At 39.9% G+C, this 22,058-nt stretch overlaps 1 protein-coding gene across 15 annotated transcripts in view; it reads left to right on the forward strand.

The window, feature by feature from the left end:
• Positions 1 to 22,058, forward strand: part of TAFA2 (TAFA chemokine like family member 2) — a 289,386-nt gene that overhangs the window by 236,134 nt on the left and 31,194 nt on the right. For all 15 annotated transcript variants that reach the window (XR_012156776.1, XR_012156777.1, XR_012156778.1 and 12 more), the window contains one exon: positions 21,496 to 21,648. Coding sequence is in view for 12 of the 15 variants with exons in the window: in XM_073327948.1 (XP_073184049.1) it covers positions 21,496 to 21,648 (153 nt within the window). In the remaining 3 variants the exon portion in view is untranslated. The remainder of the gene's footprint in view (positions 1 to 21,495; positions 21,649 to 22,058) is intronic.

Raw genomic sequence — 22,058 nt, forward strand, 5'->3', positions numbered from 1 at the left:
TAGATGAAAATGATATTTATTAAATCATAGCCTATACCTTTCTTTAGTTGGTCATTCAGTTTGTTTTTCAGGTATTGTGATTTATTTTAGGATCGGCCAGATTCTACCCACCTTACTTGTGAGGAGTAGTACTTTACTCCTTGAGTAGCCCTATTGAATTCAATGGTACTAATCACAAAGGGAGTTGGAATGGCAGGATCTGGCTCTTTCTGAACTTCTAAAAATCATGATGTCATGTAAAGAAAATGCCTTTCTCAGTTCAAATCCTTTCTTCTGTTCTAGATTGTAAGTCAGTCCTAATGAGTGTATTCAGACATAGATGTGTCATCGTCATCATCATCATCATAGCTTGTTGCTCCAAAACCACAGCCAAGACATAGTGTTATTACTTATCTTGAATAGTTCCTCTGGAATATAGGTTGTTGACAACAGGCACTTCATCAAGCATGTTCAAGTGTTTACTTAAGCTCTTCACATTCACATTTGGTGTCATTGTGCAGCTTTCACTTGGTTATATTCATAGAATCATAGAATATCAGGGTTGGAAGGGACCTCAGGAGGTCATCTAGTCCAACCCCCTGCTCAAAGTAGGACCAATCCCCAATTAAATCATCCCAGCCAGGGCTTTGTCCAGCCTGACCTTAAAAACTTCTGAGGAAGGAGATTCTACAACCTCCCTAGGTAATGCATTCCAGTGTTTCACCACCCTCCTAGTGAAAAAGTTTTTCCTAATATCCAACCTAAACCTCCCCCACTGCAACTTGAGACCATTACTCCTTGTCCTGTCATCTTCTACCACTGAGAATAGTCTAGAACCATCCTCCTTGGAACCACCTCTCAGGTAGTTGAAAGCAGCTATCAAATCCCCCCTCATTCTTCTCTTCTGGAGACTAAACAATCCCAGTTCCCTCAGCCTCTCCTCATAAGTCATGTGTTCCAGACCCCTAATCATTTTTGTTGCCCTTCGCTGGACTCTCTCCAATTTTTCCACATCCTTCTTGTAGTGTGGGGCCCAAGACTGGACACAGTACTCCAGATGAGGCCTCACCAATGTCGAATAGAAAGGAACGATCATGTCCCTTGATCTGCTGGCTATGCCCCTACTTATACATCCCCAAATGCCATTGGCCTTCTTGGCAACAAGGGCATACTGTTGACTCATATCCAGTTTCTCGTCCACTGTCACCCCTAGGACCTTTTCCGCAGAACTGCTGCCGAGCCATTCGGTCCCTAGACTGTAGCGGTGCATTGGATTCTTCCATCCTAAGTGCAGGACTCTGCACTTATCCTTGTTGAACCTCATCAGATTTCTTTTGGCCCAATCCTCCAATTTGTCTAGGTCCCTCTGTATACTATCCCTACCTGCCACCGTATCCACCACTCCTTCTAGTTTAGTATCATCCGCAAATTTGCTGAGAGTGCAATCCACACCATCCTCCAGATCATTTATGAAGATATTGAACAAAACCAGCCCCAGGACCGACCCTTGGGGCACTCCACTTGACACCGGCTGCCATCTAGACATGGAGCCATTGATCACTACCCGTTGAGCCCGACAATCTAGCCAACTTTCTATCCACCTTATAGTGAATTCATCCAGCCCATAATTCTTTAACTTGCTGACAAGAATACTGTGGGAGACCGTGTCAAAAGCTTTGCTAAAGTCAAGAAACAATACATCCACTGCTTTCCCTTCATCCACAGAACCAGTAATCTCATCATAGAAGGCGATTAGATTAGTCAGGCATGACCTTCCCTTGGTGAATCCATGCTGACTGTTCCTGATCACTTTCCTCTCGTGTAAGTGCTTCAGGATTGATTCCTTGAGGACCTGCTCCATGATTTTTCCAGGGACTGAGGTGAGGCTGACTGGCCTGTAGATCCCAGGATCCTCCTTCTTCCCTTTTTTAAAGATGGGCACTACATTAGCCTTTTTCCAGTCGTCCGCGACTTCCCCAGATCGCCATGAGTTTTCAAAGATAATGGCCAATGGCTCTGCAATCACAGCCACCAACTCCTTTAGCACTCTCGGATGCAATGCATCCGGCCCCATGGACTTGTGCACGTCCAGCTTTTCTAAATAGTCCCTAACCACTTCTTTCTCCACAGAGGGCTGGCCACCTACTCCCCATGCTGTGTTGCCCAGCGCAGCAGTCTGGGAGCTGACTTTGTTCGTGAAGACAGAAGCAAAAAAAGCATTGAGTACATTAGCTTTTTCCACATCCTCTGTCACTAGGTTGCCTCCCTCATTCAGTAAGGGGCCCACACTTTCCTTGGCTTTCTTCTTGTTGCCAGCATACCTGAAGAAACCCTTCTTGTTACTCTTAACATCTCTTGCTAGCTGTAGCTCCAGGTGCGATTTGGCCCTCCTGATTTCATTCCTTCATGCCCGAGCAACATTTTTATACTCTTCCCTGGTCATTTGTCCAATCTTCCACATCTTGTAAGCTTCTTTTTTATGTTTAAGATCCGCAAGGATTTCACTGTTAAGCCAAGCTGGTCGCCTGCCATATTTACTATTCTTTCGACACATCGGGATGGTTTGTCCCTGTAACCTCAATAGGGATTCTTTGAAATACAGCCAGCTCTCCTGGACTCCTTTCCCCCTCATGTTATTCCCCCAGGGGATCCTACCCATCAGTTCCCTAAGGGAGTCGAAGTCTGCTTTCCTGAAGTCCAGGGTCTGTATTCTGCTTACCTTTCTTCCCTGTGTCAGGATCCTGAACTCGACCAACTCATGGTCACTGCCTCCCAGATTCCCATCCACTTTTGCTTCCCCTGCTAATTCTTCCCGGTTTGTGAGCAGCAGCTCAAGAAAAGCTCTCCCTCTAGTTGGCTCCTCCAGCACTTGCACCAGGAAATTGTCCCCTACATTTTCCAAAAACTTCCTGGATTGTCACTAGTCTTGGCCTCCCCAGCTCTCACTCTGTTTAGAGTACACAAAATGTTTCTGGTTGACATCAGTGCCTGGAGGATGTTGCTCTGAAGAAATCTGGTTCTCAAGAATATTGACATTTCACACCATCTTGTTATTCTGTAGTCTTCCTCAGTAGTATTTTGAGGTAAGGGATTTTCAGAGGAAAATCTGTTTCTGGACTTCAGCCTCTTGACTGGTGGAATGTATCCATACAAAGGATTACCATACTGAAGCACAGAACTCTGCAGTTCAATTTGTCCTGGCCAGTTTCTGCAGTACACAATTCCTGGAATTCACTTTTTTTTTATTTTCTTGATGTACTGTTTGAATGTCAGTGTTCAGTCTAATGTGACCTCAAGGTACACCAGATGTTTGGTGATTATATTATCCCATGATATCTGGAGTTTTTGCTTTGCCTGATGGTGTTTGAGGTGGAAAGTGTACACTTGTGTCTTACTAGGATTGGCATTCAGAAACCATGTGTGATAGTATTTTCCAATTACACTTGGGAGCCAGTTAGAATGTAGAGACAGGTTTCAGAGTAGCGGCTGTGTTAGTCTGTATCTACAAAAAGAACAGGAGTACTTGTGGCACCTTAGAGACTAACAGATTTATTTGAGCATAGGCTTTTGTGGGCTACAGCCCACTTCATCAGATGCATAGAATGGAACATAGAGTAAGAAAATACATATACATACAGAGAACATGAAAAGGTGGAAGTTGCCATACCAACTCTAAAAGGCTAATTAATTAAGATGAGCTATTATCAGCAGGAGAAAAAAAATCTTTTGTAGTGATAATCAAGATGGCCCATTTCAGACAGTTGACAAGAAGGATACTTAACATGGGGAAATAGATTCAAATTGTATAATGAGCCAGCTGGGTCCCCATGTTAAGTATGGTTCACAGTGTTGTAAAAAGCTGACAGATTAAAAAACACAGCCCCTGTAATATTGTAGGTTCCAAAACCATCTTTCATGTATTGCGTTAGGTTTACAACTCTACCCCACAGCATGAATATCCTTGATCATCAGTTAGCTCCCCTTCCACTGTTGGTCCTATTCTAACCATTACCACTTGTTCACATAGCTTATCCTTGCAGAGTAAGGATATTGGGTGGTAACTCTTTACAGAGTTAGGGTCTTTGTGTGGTATGAGTAGTGCAACCACTTTAGTCTGTCTCCATAGCCTGGGTATCTGCATTGTCTCCATACAAGGGTTAAAAAATTGAAGCAATCACTTCTATGGTCTCATCCAAAAAATCCAATAATAGATATGCCATGATTTATGTGCACTTTTAATGCTGTCATGAGAATATGCACCTAAGGTTTAATAAAACAGTTATTATTCTGTTCTTGGCTGCCAGCAGATTTATCACAAATCTCTACTCTATTTCCTAAGCGTATCTGTAGGAGTGACTATAACCTAATTTTCCCTCTTGCTTGATGGTAGGAGTACAATAGCCTACATTTAAATAACATTAAGGTTGTGAACCAAACTAACAAACATGAGAAAATTCAAATTTATGGCTGACATTTCATCCTTAGCTCAGAGCATTATATCCATTAGAAGAAGACTGCTAAGCTGTAAAATATCACTTTAATTTTCCTAGCTTTTGTCAGTTTGGGTCACAACCTCAACATTTTTGAAATTAAGGTTTTGTATTCAGCACTTTTGTTTTGTATTCAGCACCCTTGGGGGGGGGATGTGTGTGTGTGTATATACGTGTGCACGCATGTAATAAATGTATATATATAAAGAAAAACCCCTGAGGTGCATATGGCACGTATGTACCAAATATACATTTGGCACGTATGTACCAAAACTGGTAGATAAAGAAGACATGTGAGATTCCATCCTTCAAGACCACTTCCTGAAAACTCATGAAAATATTATTCTGCATCTATAGAATTGGATCTATAAACTTCAGACTATTCCTTCTCTTTCTATGTTCATTTATTGAAGCACCGTGTCCACAGACCTTTTGGATCTTTGACATTCCAAATTTTTCTCTGAAAGAGAAAGTGTACTGTACAAGAAGGCTTTAAAAATCAGTCTAGATATATGCTGCTGTCATATTTAGTAGCATTTCAAAATCATCTGAAGTAACAGCTGAGAACAAACAAATAGTATACTCCTCAACATATTTTTTGAGAGTCCCATCTTGCATCCCGGAGTCCCATCCTGACACCAGTATTACCTCTCTGGTGAGCTGAATGGTAGCATAGGTCCAGGATCCTGCCGATTGGCTTCCCAGTGGAGGAGAAATCAGGAAGCAGCATATGGATCTATTCTAAGTGTAACTTGTTTTATTTGCGCACTGACAGCAGTCCTGGAACACAGGTGGTCAAATAACACACAGGCAATTGCTTCTTTCAGGAAACAGAGCCAGCCCTAAAGTCTGGTTCCTAGTGATATACTCCACCTCAATAATTGACCCTAATCAGAGTTCAAAGCAGAGATCAAACTCTCCTCTCTTCTCACACAGCTCTCACTCCAAAGATCACTGCCTCTACACAGAACCTCATGCAACAAAAACTAACAACCCAGTATGTCTTCCCAAGACTGAATATTTTCTTGCATACCTTTGCTGTTCAAGTCAGATCTAAAGCCAGTTGAAGTCAGTGGAAGACTCTGACTTTATATCAGGTGTGAAATGCTCAGACTCATTTAGATCTACTTTGCTGTGTCCTTCAGAAAAGGGACTTCAACGATCACCATTCATTGTCTATTCATCCAAAGGAATAAATAAGTAAATTAAATGGACAACAAGCAAAAGAGAGGATGAAATTTCTCACTCAGGATGTACATTTTAGATATCCTGATTCTAGATTTGTGAGTCTTTTCAATGTGTTGCACATATGCAAACAAACAAAAAGAAGCAGTGTGTTCTAGTGGTTAGGGCACTAGACTGGAATTCAGGCAACCTGGTTTCTATTCCCGGTTCTGCTACTGACCTACTGTATGACTGCGCTAACGACTTCAGATCTCCGTGCCACCTTTTGTCTGTCTTGTCTTTTTACCATTTCAGGGCAGTGACTGTCTGTCACTATGTGTTTGTGTAGCACAATGGGGCCCCCTTGTTAGGTGGGACCTTTAGGTCCTCTCGTAATAAATAATGGTATGTAGATTAAGAATTTAAATTAAAAAAATCAAGACAAATTTCTGTGGTTACTTTTTTTTTGCCTCCCAGCTGGAGCCACTTTTTAAATGTATAATGACTGCACATAGTATAAAAACATGAGTAATAATAAAAATGAAGATATTTTTTAGCAGTCACTTCTGTTAGTGTGGGTGCAATGCTGCCGTGCATACTTTTCAAGCATTGACTCCTACCTGCTCAGCTGATAAATTTGACATCTGCAGGTCCGGGTGATAATGTATATATGCAAAACCTATGTGCTGCTAGGCTCTGCAAGGCACACATAAAGGTGTTCATGCTCTAAAAGTGCACATACAAAAATGGAGACTGCTTTGAATTTCCCACTTCCGTGAAAATTTGGACCACAGTGTCTGAAATAATAAGCAAATTTTATACCTTGTTAGCACTTTCATGTTATTAATCATGCAACTGAAATGTGGTCACTAACCACAAAGAGAAATAACAACCTGTGAACCGTACATGTTTTAACCTTTGTGAAGTGATTTTTATTACTTCCAAATACTAACTGGAACAGCCAGAAGCATAACTGCTAAGCATTGCAGTATTTTGACACAAAACGATTTGCTGTTAAAGCAGTGGTAAACTCCTGAAGTCTGAAAATGCTGGCTCTCTTGTTGCATATTCCGTGTCTGATCCGCTTCCTTTTACTTTGTTTTACAACGCTCTGCTACACCCTGCTACACCTAGAGGATTTGTGTTAAGATTATTCTCAAGATTTCACTGACTTGCAAGGACTATGAAGATCAGGTGCCCACCAGTTATGTGTACGTGACCAGACAAGGTACCTCATGAATGCTTTTTTGGCTAGAGCTGCATTGTATCCCTTGCTGCCTTGCTTTTCCAGGTGGCTGGTGGAGGGGGAAGAGAGTCCTTCAGGAGCTCTCTTTTTTCCCCTCTCTCCTACAAAGGCATTGTGCTGTGACACCTTCCCTGCAGCTTTGAGGATAGATTATTCTTGGCTTAGTTCAGAACTGTCAGCACCACGGACTGGGGAGAATTATTTAATACACACCTAATTCCTCCTGTCTTGGGAATTCAGGGCTAGAACAGTAACAGTGTTTGCTGAGAGTCAGAAGGTAACTTGGAGGTACCCATAGAGGTCATGGGTAATTTAACTACTGTACTATAAAAGTTTTGTGTGCTCCAGAAAAGTGACATATGTTCCTATGGGTGTGTATAGGTGGAGAAATGTTTTAGTGTCATTTATGGAACCAAGTTAGGCACTGCAGAAACCTGGACTTTGCATCGACATCATATCTAAGGGTTTGTTTGTTTAACCTGTTCTTGGCTTTCTGAAAGAATTAAGTGTTGATTTAATTTTCTAATTTTCTAGTTACTTATAGGTCCAAAGGTCTTAAAATTAAAATGGAGATTATAAACTGATTCTATTCATACTGGTCTGAATTTTGAGGTCTGAACATGGACCTTTTCACTAAAAACCCTGTGTCCTTAGATTGCAAGGTTCTAAAGGCCAATTTTTTAGCCACAGACACAGCAAAAATGGTTGCTGCAAAAATGATGCACATTATATTCAAAACCTTTCGATGTGTGCACAGATGGACATTTACTTGTACAATTTGAGAAACTGTGTGCCTAAATGTTTGTTTGCATGTGAAATAAACTGATCCACAAATTGTTCATTGGTGTATACATGCTCATTGTGCCTGTGCATGAAAATTTGGCCACTAAAATTTTCTCTGTTCATTACATTTGCAATACTTCTCAACCACTGCACTGTACAAAAAATGATTTTAGGTGTCCTGAGATTGTTTGAATCTTTCTTTGCTGTCTCTGCTGTACTTATCAATCTCTGCTACACTTGTAAGAGCAATTTACTGTCCACACATTTTATTATCTGTTGGACTGAGAGAGACTGTGTCCTAGATTAAAACAGGAAAGATTCAGATCATGAGGCATCTGAGAAAGATGAGAGGATGCCATCACTTCCATAAAAGCAATCTACATATGAGGTGGCATTATTTATACCTTATATTTTAATATGAATTTTTACATGTGGTACATTTGAGAGGCTCTCACTACCTGACAATTGTAATAAACCACATTTATACAATCCTGGTGACACGTATAATGTTTTCAGCTTCTATCAGGAGTGGTATTTATTGTTTCTAGCAAACTCCTCTATTAATTGGGATTCCTTGTAGAAACAAGTTTCCTGTCTGGGAAGCCAGCTTCAAACACCTTAAAAGAAATCTGATCTGTGGGAAGAGACATCTGAAAATATTATCATTTGGAAATCCCTGACCAAAAAAACCCGTGTTGGCATTGTCCTGTGTGCTTCCCCTTGCAAGGTTGAACTGGTTGTGTGTGTGTGTGTTTTAAGAATAGCCAGCTTGTTCCCTGTCCATTCAGGTTCATTTCTTAGACTCTGTCAAGGTTCCTTCCCCACTCTGAACTCTAGGGTACAGATGTGGGGACCTGCATGGAAACCTCATAAGCTTACTTTTACCAGCTTAGGTTAAAACTTCCCCAAGATACAAACTATTTTACCTTTTGCCTTTGGACTTCCACTGCCACCACCAAACGTTTATCTGGGTGTATTTATTAGGAAAGCATTGTTTGGAAATGTTTTTCCCCCCAAAATCCTCCCAACCCTTGCACCCCACTTCCTGGGGGGGGGGTAAAATTGGTAAAAATCCTCACCAATTTGCATTGGTGACCACAGACCCAAACCCTTGGATCTCAAGAAGAATGAAAAAGCATTCAGTTTCTGAAAAGAAGGATTTTAATAGAAGTAAAAAGTAAAAAAGAATCACCTCTGTAAAATCAGGATGGTAAATACCTTACAGGGTAATTAGATTCAAAACATAGAGAATCCCTCTAGGCAAAACCTTAAGTTACAAAAAGACACACAGAAAGGAATATCCATTCTATTCAGCACAGCTTAATTTCTCAGCCATTTAAAGAAATCTAGCATATCTAGCTAGATTACTTACTAAATTCTAAGACTCCATACCTGTTCTGTCTCCGGCAAAAACATCACACAGACAGACACAGACCCTTTGTTTTTCTCCTTCCTCCCAGCTTTTGAAAGTATCTTGTCTCCTCATTGGTCATTTTGGTCAGGTGCCAGCGAGGTTATCCTAGCTCTTAACCCTTTACAGGTGAAAGGATTTTTCCTCTGGCCAGGAGGGATTTTAAAGGTGTTTACCCTTCCCTTTATATTTATGACGGACTCTGTGTAGTTACTTATTGATTCATCATGCCCATGACTCAGACACTTGCTATTTATATGGAATCAATAATGTAAAGGGAAGATTGTAGCAGGTAAGATCATTCTAAAAGAAAGGATTTCACAGGACTAGACATGTGCCTTGTTAGCTATTTTTTCTAAAGGCCTGAGTTAAGTTCCTCCCCTGACTCTGCACTTCAAAGAGTTTGCCTCGGGTGCTACAGAAAGAAGCTGAAACTTAAAATTAAGATCTTTCTTTCAGTGGGTGAGCTGAGTCTTGGGATGTTCTACAAAGTTTCTCCTGAGCATAAGAGATAATGTTGGTGGGGTCTGAAGTAGAGGATTTCTTAAAAGAGGAGGGTAGGGATTGAGAGGGTAAGAAAAGTACTGTAGTTTTCATTAAAGCAGGTATGCTTATACATGCTTGTGTTTTGTGAGAGGTATATTTCAAGTCAAAGATAAATCCCTGATATTCTGGTTTAGTTGACAGACTACAGAAAGGGAAAATGCATTACAGAGCTGTGAAATGGAATGTAAAAATGCATTATAAAGGTAAAACATTAGTTCAGGTAAACAGCTCTGCTGAGATATTAAAAAAAAGAAAACAAAACCCAACCCCACATCACAACAAAGAAGTGAGTTAAAAGATTGGAAATGTAGAATTTGAGGGATTCAGCCCATAGGGGAACGTAGATTATATTTTATCATATATACATGCACTGAAGGCAAAATTATCCTTTCACAAAACTCCCATTCAGTGTATGTAAGGGGAGCATAATATCAAAGAACTATTTTGCAGTCTGAGAACAAAATTTTATAAGAATCATCTGCAATATGGAGCTTGAAATCAGTAGTATTTTCACAAGTTCAGTGTGACCTTATTAAGCGAATTATGTAGGTCATTAATAAAGCCCAAAGTCTTTCTGATAGCGCACGCTCCATAAAATGGATTCAAGTTAAATCAGCTTAGTGGTGTCTTATTAAAGTTTTCAGCTGTTCAAGCAAGTGATGTTCAGGCCCATCCTTAAAAAAAATCATAATCAAGAAATGATGACCTTGAGAGTTATCAACCTCTCTTTACTCTTCCTCTTTGAGAGGAAGATATTGAGAAAGTTGGATTGAGATAACTTTGGTATCATGTAGAATTTTCAGGTTCTTTGATTCCTTTCAGTCTTGCTCTAGTTCTGGATGTGGCACAAAGTCTGCACTAGTTACATTAGCTGAGTATCTTCTAGTAAAGAAGAAAGTGAAGGTGTCAATATTGGTTCTTTCAGCTCTGTCAGCAACATCTGATTCCATTGATCACAATGTTTTCTTGACCTATCTGTAGACCCTAGGTGGGGTAAACAGTATATGTGGTTCTCTTCTGTCCTATCAAAAAGTTCCTAGAGGATTTTTTGGGGGTCATTACTCATCCACCCTTAGCGAATTCTTGCATGGTGTTGTTTAAATAAGGTCTGTAAGCATCACCATGCCTATTTTACAGGTAGAGTAACTGGAGCATAGAAACACTAAGTGCCTTTCTTGCAGTCACAGAGTGAGTTAATGACACCGCTGGGAATAAAGCACAGGTCTGGTGACTTCCAACTATGTCAACACACCACAGCTTGCCTTTACTAGACTTCAGTTACTCTTACCACTGTGGCACCTGATATCTGCTGAGCTGCTTGACTCTGTATATGTAACCATGTGGGTACTGGAGGCAGGATGTTCTAAATAGATCTTGATTCTGAAATTTGCCTCGCCATTTGGTCCAACAGCACTTGAGACTTTTAGCCTATAGGGGTACAGTATAAGGCTCTTTTTCTCCAGCTTTTATTTGAGGTAGAGCTGGGTGCAGAATGGGCATTCCTTTTTAAGGGGAAGAAAGTGGAGGAAGATCTTTTTGCTGACTCACAATTCAGAATTGTGTATTTTTGTCACATGTGCCCTCACACAGTGCAGGTCACATTTATGAAATAAAAGAATAATAATAAAAAGTGTATCAGGATTTCTCATAGATAGATTATCATAGAAACCAGAAGCTACCTGCTGTAGTACAGAAGACAAGATTTTTTTTTAACTCTGTCAAATCCTAAAGGCTGCTTTGAGACATGTGCCTCGGCTTCTTGCTGAGTCAAGATTTCTGGCACATGGCCCATCAAGTGAGAGAGAGGAAGAGAATAAAAAGTCTTTATGCCAAGTGTTCCTTTCAATGCCTGAGAACTGGATTGGTTTCCCCCCCGTGAAATTATATAATTAGTAATCTTGAACCTCCATCTGTTGGAATATCTGTTAATGTACAGAATGTCTGAACACTTTCTTGTATCATTTGCTGAAGAAGTTTGATAACATCCTAGGAAAGAATGGACATTCTACCTCCTGTAGTATTCACAGACTGCTCCAGTTATGTGCTCAGTTGTGTCTGTTCTGCACAGCCCATTTTTGTGGGTGATGTCAAGCTATAGTCCAGAGTTTCTCAAACTGGGGGTCACGATGCCCCATGGGGTCACAAGCTGTTAGCCCTGTGCATGGTGGTGCTTGGGCTGTGGTTGTCAGCCCCAAGCATGGTTGACAGCTGGAGCCCCGCCATGTGCGGGGCTGAGAGCCCGATCCCTGCCAGTCGTGAGGCTGCCAGCCTGAGTCCCTAAAACCCAGCTTCATCTCCACCCCGCTCTGTCTTCAGTCCCACTCCACTTCCAAAGAAAGGGCACTAAAATAGAAGTTTGCCCAGGGTGTCATTTTCCCTAAGGCGGGCCCTAGGACTGAGACAACATTAGAGGGCTTCGTTGTTCAGTAGCTGAGGAGCTACATTAAACCGCAGACCAATCAGATAACTAAGATGAGAAAAAAAAGTAATTTATAATTTAACAGTCTGACAGACAGGCAGGAGCAGCACTGCGGGGGGTGGAGGGAGAGGGGCTTGCGGGGTCTATAGCTACCCTAAAATTTGACTTAGCCCCCTCCCACCCGTAACCACCCTCCCAGCACAAAGGTCAGATGTTATACAGAAGTGGGGTGGCATGGTATGGCATTGCCACCCTTACCTCTACCAGCGCTGCCTTCAGAGCTGGGCACCTGGCCAGCAACTACTGCTCTCTGGCCACCCAGCTCTGAAGGCAGCGCCTGCTGGCAACAACAGCACTGAATGCAAAGGGGCATTCATAAGTCTGCTGTGAAAAGTGATATTTGTATGTTTGTTAATATCACGTTTCACAGCCTCCCAGCTAGCTAGAAAGTCTGCTGTGAAGTCTGCACTAGTAAGTCTGCTGTGAAAACATATTGACAAAGTTTCTTCATGCCCCCCCAATATTAAACAGTAACTATTAAAAAAACCCTTTTCTGCTTATAACAATAATTTGATAAAAATGTATTTTAGTCTTAACTTAAAAGCTGTGAGAAAAGGTAAATTCATTTTAAATAAGAGGGTTATAAATTTAGCATTTAAAGTAGTGTTAAATATCTAAAAAATGTGTTTTTAATTTATAAGCGGGGGTCGCCCTCAGAGGCTTGCTGTGATAAAGGGTTCGCCAGTACAAAAAGTTTGAGAACCACTGAGCTACACCAACTGAGTGGACGTGCAGGAGACATTCTGCCTACCAAAAGCAAAATATCTCATGAAGCTCAGCTCCACTGCTGATGCTCAGGAGAGCACACAAACTACGACCCTCTTTTAAAGGGTGCAACGCTGTCCTCACATGGTTGATCAGCTCTGCTGGCTAGCCCCAGGGGAGGAACAGCAGCATGGTTCCACGTGTTCCCACTCAACATCTTCTTTGGGGCATTGCTGCCACTCTTGGCTACAACTGATTAGCCGTCCTGCATTCTCCCAAGCTCAGCAGAGGCAATTCTAGTTGGTCTTTAGAGCTGGGCAAATGTAGAAAGGTTTCTGCCTCTCTTCCTGCTCCTGTGTGTAGTCCTATGATAGGACTAAATAATCACTGACCCTCTTTCCCACAACCCCTGTCCCAGAGCTGTATGCAGTTTCATGGACCAGCCAACGTGCAATTTTCTAACTGAAAATGATGCCTCAAAAGGACAAGTATATATGCTAACAGGGTGTCTCTCGGAGAGAGTGGAAATACTCATTCAGGATAGTTTTAGGATGAATTATTTTTGTATTCCTGTATATGCAGTTATAGCTTTATTAGTGAATCCTCATCTGTGACATGGCCAGCAGTTCCAAAGGACTGATTGAATAAAATTAGCCTCAATAAGTCTAGGAGGATAAAATTAGATGACTCCAAACTCGCCAGGTCTAAGAGAGTCTACATGAAGTACTCCATCTGTGGTTTTATGTTGGGTAAAGATTACGTGACCAGCTGGGGCCAAGCCAGTTTGCTGTGTTATTCCAGTAAATCTTTTTCTCAGTCAACAGAGAACATAATCTGCTTTCCATTTCAGAACCCAGACGGTGCCTTGGGAATAGCTGGGGCTTGATTTCACTGGGTTATTAGTGAGCTGGTCTCAAGAGAATGCTTACAGCGTAGTTTCCCTGATGTTTTTTCCAAGGGGGCAAAAGTCTTCCCACACAGGTGGCTATAACTGGTGGCTGGCAGACAACTGATGGATGAAATTTTCATCTGGCACCATGCAGTAAAGCATGCTTGGCAATGTGATTATGGCAAACCATTCTTTAGCTTTGTTTTTAAAAGGCTACCAGGGATGTTATCAGCACAGTGTCATGTGAACCTCTGCTTACCATCCTTCGTCTAACTGGACTAAGTAGGTTAATTGCATGATAGAGGTAGCTTGCCAAATGTAGCTGGGTTAACATCTATAGGATAAACACTTACCAAGAATTACTCCTGTGAGTTTTAGAACGGCTTTCTGTGGAAGCACTATGCTCCATCCAAGAAGCCTAGTAGGGCTGCTGTTTGAAATATGCTGCGTCTAATGTGTACACATTACCGGCTTTTGCTGTTGGGTGGCAATAAAACAAACCCTACCTGAATGGTCAAACAAGTATCTGCTCCTTTATTTGTGTTCAAGATTCAAGTGAATAAACTGATTAGTTCAAAACCTGTCCCATAATGTTAGACATACAAGAAAAAAGGTATCCTAGAGGAAACTTAAAAACAGTGCTGTACATTTAAGCCAGTTAAAAGGAAGTGTTTCTTTACACAGCATATTCTACTTTGCTTGTGCATGGACTTTGCTGCTGCATGAAGTCTTTGAGACGAATAGTGTTGCAGGACTTGAAAACTGACTTTCCATAACCATTGCACCTATGTAAGTTTAGGATAATGTTAAATGTGTAATAAGTAGACTTGGCAACCTCACCTATTATTTGACCATGGTCAAATATTGTCAAATATTCTAGCAAGAATGCTCTGATCTAGACAGCACCTACCTTTTTTGTGGCATCACGGTGCCATTCTTTCATTTTTTTAGAACTTAATTTAATTACCTTTCCTATTTTTCTGAGTTAAAATAATTCAGTTCAGTAACTTTTTTGTAATTGGGTATAAATATCTATCAAAGGCTAAGCCTGTTGGAGATGATCGAGTCTTACTCTTTGTTACTGTTCGAATAAATTAGTCCTTTGAAATATTTGACCATTTTTGACATTATTTGACAATACTTGACCAATATTTGACAGGCAAATTGACCAGTTGTTTTTGGCGGGTCAAACGTCGAACCCTAGAATAAACCCACATATGCCAGAGAGCAAGATGAGCTTATAAGGGGACTGAGGGTATATGAACAGAAAGGAATTTCCCACATCATGCATTATGGGTTTATTTAATCATCATCATCTTATATACAGAGTGGCATATTGGGCCACAGTGGACCATTCTGATTTGGTATAGCAATTCTTCTCTTCCACTTATTACAGAATATTTTAGAATGCGCCTCTTCATAGCTGTTGATTTATGAGCTTGATGCATAAACCTTTCCAATGTAAGCTCTCTCCTTGCTAGTCAGTGTAGATTTCTTAGTCTATTGCTTCTTGGTGGTATGATCTTGTTAGAAATTTTTTTTTCTAAAGCTTACATTAACATTCTCTCTTTCTCCCCTTCCTTGCTTATTTTTCCTTCCAGATGTTCATTAATAATAATGGGCTCAATCATGAGCTATATGAGAGTGACACGCTGCACAAATAAAGAAAGAGTGAAAAGTCGAGATGACTTTATGCCATCTTTATACCATCTTCTCCCCCAATACTAGGATTGCCCAAGGGCCATTTTGCCCCCTCCAGAGCTGCCTCAATGATGCCAACTTGTAATGAACCCCTAGCCACCATGACACTGGTAGGGCTTACCAAGGTGCAGCGCAGTCCTGCCATACCCACATGTGCCTCCTTTCTATCACTGGTATTCTCTCTACACTTGCCAAAGGGAGATACTTCACTTGTTCCTCGGGTAAATGCTGCGCTCTGTGAATACTACCCCACAGTCACAAAATAGTGCATGGGAGAATGGGACTATGTCCATGACACTCTCCACCAGACACAAAACCTGACTAGCCTCCTTCATTGTGTTCACAAGTGAGCAGCCCTCCAATTTGTGGTTGCACCCTGTGTGGATTCCAGGGGTGGGATGGGCTCCCCGGTCCCTCTCTGTCCTCTGGCATTTCCATGCAAGGCTACTGTAATTTGGCACATAGTATATTTTAGCTATTTGGAAAATAAATGATCTAGATACTAGACTCTGAAAAGGCGGAAAAAGGTTACTTGACAGGAGAAATATGCATGTACATTTTCATACACATGTATTGTAGCTATGAATTACCTGGGTATGCTGAATTCCTGTCTATGACATAAGTGAAGACCTCTGAAGGAGGGATTCTCGACCATCGAGGTAACACATCTTTGGGAAACATATCTAAATAACTGTTTAAGAAGTAGTATGGAAGGGTGCAAAAAGGGCAGGATGAAATTCTTTGTTATATGGCGTATTCCGTGTGACATCTGGAAAATGATGCAGCATGAGTGTTGTAACCGTTGCCCTTCAGGAGACAGAGCACTACCACAATATGCCTCACTCGCACCACTGAGGACATGGGAATCCCAAGGTTGCCTCACACGGTTATAAAACATAAACTGAGGCTGAATATGGCTTTTGAAAGCCTGTCTCAGCCACAGATTTATACTTCCTTTTACAGTGTGCTCTTGCAGCTACTAGCATTTGTTAATATAGCTTCTAAAAACTATGCAACCAGGATTCTCCTCCCCGCCCTCATTTTTGCAGAGGTATTCATATCCTTCCTATCCAGAGTGACACAGCAAGACTGACGTGACATACTGAAATTGCTGAAGTGTAGAGGAAAGCTAACCTACATTTGCTTTCCGTGTCAATCAGCATGAACAAAGCAAACATTCTCTATGTAAAAAATACCAGTGCTTTCTCTGGTCACTTAATAAAATGCTGATTTAGGGCTTGCACTGGAAGACATTATAATCAAACTACTAATTTTGTTTTATTTTTTCCTCTATCAATAAAAAGTCAGACTTCTTTAGACATTACCAGGGCAGAATTTTGAATAATCATTCATTGTAACCCATGCAAGAATGTGGCAGATTGGTAACCTGATGAATTTAGTATGGGACTGCTTTCACAGTTGTCCCATTTTAGTCCCTACTCTAACTACTCCTGTGGATAAGGAATAGTTGCATGAATAAAGACTGCTCACACGCGTAAAGGTTTGAAGGACAGGACCACTGCATTTATTTTGTATAAAATGTCTTGTCCAGTAGGCCAGAGAAGACTGGGAGGTCCATATGATCAGACTCTACTTCAGATATCACTGGAATTAAACTTCATGGAAAAACAAAGCTTTTACCTTTCCCTCTTCCTTTGTTTGTGTCATCTATTTGTTGCTTTTTGTTTCAGCTAAGGTTCTGATTCTGCAATGAGTCTGCAAAAATGTATACACCTCAATAGGACTACTTATAGTGCATTAAGTTAAGCATGCATGTAATTCTGTGCCAGATGTGGGTTTAAGATTAAGTCTTTGAGACTTTTAAGATTTTAAGGTCTATTACTCTGTGTTTGTACAGCATGTAGCAGAATGGAGCCCAGACTTGATTGGGATCTGTAGATGCTACTGCAGTACAAAGTAATAAAAAGAATATTGAAGAGCGGAGTTCACGTGAGCCCCACCCTCATGCATAATTTTAGTGATTTGCATATATTCTTGTCTGTTAAAGCAAAGTACTAATCTCATGTATCAATAAAACCAAAAAAGCTAAACAAATTTTGCCACCAGATGCATGTATGCAAATCCCATTGAAATCACATTAATCTGAGGGTAGAGTCTAATGATTGGGAATAAATATATTTTTAAACTAAATAACTGGCTTTTCTGTATAAGACGGAATGTAGAGTATATATAGATTACAGAACTTTTCTTGTTTGAATTTAAAAGCATTATTTAATATTACACATATTAAGGATAATAACTACCTAGCCTTAATTTCTTTATTAGCATAACTGGTAACACATTAAATTTCAGGGTCCAAATATTGTGTAAATACTCCTTTGTATGATAACTGCAGACCATTGAACTCTATAAAAACTACCATAAAGTGGCAGATTAATTACAGCTCATGCCATTACAGGGTAATGACATGATTATTTCTGTTTTCTAAGTTGCACACTAAGGTTACATAATATCTCTGGAACTTTTATGTGTAATTATTAATAGCACTTTGTTGTATGTACATAAATACTTTTGGGCCTGATTCAGCCAACCTTACTAACACGTGTAGTTCCATTGATTTTAATAGAACTAGACATGTGAATAAGGATTACTCATTTTAGTAAAGGTTGCAGGATTGAGTCCATAAGGTGTATTTTTGAATAATTAATTTCTGTAGAATTCCAGAAAGAACATTGTTTCAGAAATACTTTCTGTAAAGCAAGCCAAACACTTTGAAGTGGGTGCTATGAGAAGAAGAAACAAACCAAAAACGTGACTCTCATAAACTACTATCTCAGTTTGGAATGGTTCAATGGTTTAATGAGGTTAATTTGTATTAGGTTGAGAAAAATCCTTTATCTACTGTATAGAGGCTTTCGTTTCACATGAATGTGACAGATATTGTACTTACTGCACTGGAACTTAATTATTTGATAGCACAAGGAACTGAAATTCCCACATTTCCTCTCTAGGAACATTCACACTATACTTTAGATGGTAAATAGAAACTAGAGGATAGTTGCCCCAGATTTTTAATGTGTTGAAGAGCCAGGGTAGCCTTTTCTGGAAGGTTTTATTTTTCTACCTCCAAAATTGGAAACAGTTTTACTAAACAGTCTCTGAAATGCTATAATTGGCATTTGGTTATTTTTTGCTCTAATCTAGTCTTCACATATCACAGCATCTTTTGAAATGCTTTTCTTTTCCATTCATAACCACAAATGATCATTTCATTTAATTAGAGTACTTTGGAATAAGTACTCTTGGAAAATGCTCCATTTTCTCTCTAATGACTACAAAGTAAAAAATTAGATGTCTTGAAAAGTTTTTGTTTCAGCAGTAATTTTTCCCCTCAAAGCATTTTACAACTTAAATCTACTAACTAGCTTGCATTTCAGATGACTATTGGTGCATGTAGGCGATGCTTTATTTCTGCTTAGAAGGTGTAATATGGAATCTCTAGAGAGCCAGTCAAGCTGTGTAAAACTGTTAAATAGGTGAGCATAGAGGCAAACAAAATTTCAGAATCAATGAGACAAATCAGAATACAAATAAGGACTGAAATCTAATAGAGAGAAAAATAAGCAGGAACAAATTCACAACCTGACACTAAATTTACTTTCCTTTATAGCTTCAGTGTCACGTTTGTTATATGAATCTCATGTCAACTCAGTTAAATGAATTTATGTTAGTGTGTATGGGTTTGAAATGCATAATTGCCTATTATAATAAAAATGAATGTAACTTTTCAGAACAGGTATGTGTGTCTATTCTATGTTCATGCTACATATTATATATAAGAAATATAATGTATAGGTAATTTATTTTACTGTATACCCAAATAAAGATGCTCTATTCTCTATAAACATAAAAGATTAGTTGAGAAAAATATATGGAATTCTTTGAGTCAACATGTTAACATGCAATGTTAACCAATGTAAAATAATTTTCACTGTGGTTACCTTGTACCAATGGGCCTAAAAATATCTGCTTAAAAAAAATCTCATGGGTATTGGGATAACTTGCCCCACTAACTTCCTAGAAAAGTTCAGGTAGATAGTATGAGCAACATTCCTCTTTCTCAGTTTTATTAACATTAGTTAAAGCTTTTAAAACAGAGAAAAACATTTATTCAAGTTTGGTTTTTCAAAAGGTGGAACCTCTTTTGAATTTCTCACCTGATATGTCATATATCATTTCAGCTGTAACACTATACTACCTGACACTGTACAATGTGATGCTAAAACTGAAATGTGTAGAGAGTGATTACAATGATCACAAGCTATTTGACTGGCTTTGTTCTAGTGAAAAACATGTGATTGCTTGAATACAATGTTCTAAGCAGTAGCTTCCATTTTGGTAACTAAGAGCCAGATTGTGGGCTACCCCTCTATGGCTGTGCATGGGTAAGAGTGGCAATTAAGTGGTTGCACAATTTATAATAGTTGTCTTTGCACTCTTGGGAGGGGAGGAATTTGCTTGTTCCTGCTCCCTGTTCTCTCAGGCAGAAAGACTCTGAAAAGGGGTCAAAGAAGAGGTATGGTTATGGCCCTGCTTCTGCTTCTCCCCACCACTGCTCCACGGAGGGGAGCTGGCTCACTGAGGAGAGCATCTGCTTTGTCTTTATGGGTAGTACAATCTCTTTAGTGTTCATCTTGGCTTACTGTGGCTTGGCAATGGCCCCAAGTTAAGGGCGGAAGCTTAAATTGATAGTCTAGTTTCAAGAATATAGGCTACTGGCCAGAGAGGGCAGTGTGCTTTAGAATGGTTATAGATTTCGCATACACTGTAGCATGCGAAGAAAAAGCAAAGTCAAAGCTGCTTGTAAAAGGGCCCAGTCCTACATGGCAAGTCTCCCATTAGAGTACCCAAATTTTGTATTTGTTTGCTTTGCCAATTCAGATAACCTTCTGCCGCCATACCAATTTTTGGAATTTAGGTAGGAAGGGGATGGAGAGAGTCTGTATTCTTGATAAAATTTCATAAAATATTTTGCACTTGCTATCTCTCCAGTGCCCCCTCCATGTGATCCAAATAGAGCTGACCAAGGCTGAGGCAGTGTAGACCTGAGGAAAGGAAGAAATATATTTACATAATATTTTCTAGCAGTCTCCCCAAGGTAACATTTCACGATCTCATTTGGGTACAGTACAAGTTCTGTGTTTAGACGGTGACTCTCTGGTGCTTTAGCAGTAGTTTTACGATCTGTCTGTGATCTGCCCTACAATTTCTAGCAGCCACTGGTTCAGCTTGCAGTCTCAGCAAGCTCTGATGAAATGAAAATGATACAATAATTAGTTACTATATCTTAAATAGTTAACCTTTCCCCCAGGCCGATCTTCTCCTGGTACTGCTGTAGCCTCAGGGCTGCAGTAGTTTCTGTGACCGGTTAGCTGATCCTGAAGCAAGAGAGAATGACTAGTGGGTCTGAGTAGTCATTGATCCACTGCCCCCAACCCCCATGACATGATGGGAGATCATATTCCATGCATAGGGTTCCCAAATCCTGCCACATCATCTTAGTGGATCTGTACCAGTTGACTAGTGAAATGAAAAAAACAAACAAAGAAAAACCAGGACATTTCAGGTGTCCTAAAGGAAGATCCTGGGACATCATATAAAAAACTGGATCTGTCTGGGGACATGTGGTCATCTTACATTTATAATGTATGCATTCCAAAATATATATTCATGCTGCTATTTTAATGTTGAAGCACTATATTTTCTGAGTGTCGCCCTAAGAAAATATATTATATTAGGTTTATACGGAGATGCAGGTGCCTATGCTAGTCTGAATATATATATATTTTCTAAGATGCCTTTTCAGTGCCTCTACATTTTGTTCCACTGAAATGGTGCAATGTGCATTCTTCTCTAATTGTTCTTATTTCACCACACATTTTCTGTCAGAGAGAGTTATGCTCTGTTTAGAAAAGAAATAATCTTTGCACTATAGAGTTGGTGTTATTGTAATTCTAATTGTGTGTATTGCAGATCCCTTTATAGAGCTGAATGTAACATATTTCTAATAAAAACAAACGCTGTACCATGCTACCTAGCAATGTTATCACCATCATCACCTTCTTCTTTTTGTTTGCACAGCTCACCATGTTAAAACGGGAACCTGTGAGGTGGTGGCTCTCCACAGATGTTGTAATAAGAACAAGATAGAAGAAAGGTCACAGACAGTCAAGTGCTCCTGCTTTCCTGGGCAGGTAGCAGGTACCACCCGAGCAGCTCCTTCTTGTGTTGATGGTGCGATGACTTCACTTACTTCATTTTGTTGTATTTTTGTTGGTGGGTTTTGTAATGCAGTGTCTAAACTGGGAATCTTTCTTTTAAACCAAGCAGTGTTTAAAAGTGTTAGAAAGGATTCTGAGGTTTGAAGGGCATCTCCAAGATGAATGGGAGAGGAGGATAAGAAAAATGAATTATTTGCCAATGCTTTATGGAAACACTATGTGAAATTAGTAGATGACAGTGAACTAGACCTCTTGAGAAGCAAACTGTGATCTAAATAATAGAATGCTCTTAGTGTTGTATCAAGTTAATTTAATTAAAAGTGTTTATGCATAAGTTACATCAGCATATTATTTTCATATGCTGCAGTATCATACTTTATTTATCTGTTATTTTGCCACAAAACAAAGAAAAACAAACAAGCA

The sequence above is a fragment of the Lepidochelys kempii genome, chromosome 1 (assembly GCF_965140265.1).
Source record: "Lepidochelys kempii isolate rLepKem1 chromosome 1, rLepKem1.hap2, whole genome shotgun sequence".
Classification (NCBI taxonomy): domain Eukaryota; kingdom Metazoa; phylum Chordata; order Testudines; family Cheloniidae; genus Lepidochelys; species Lepidochelys kempii.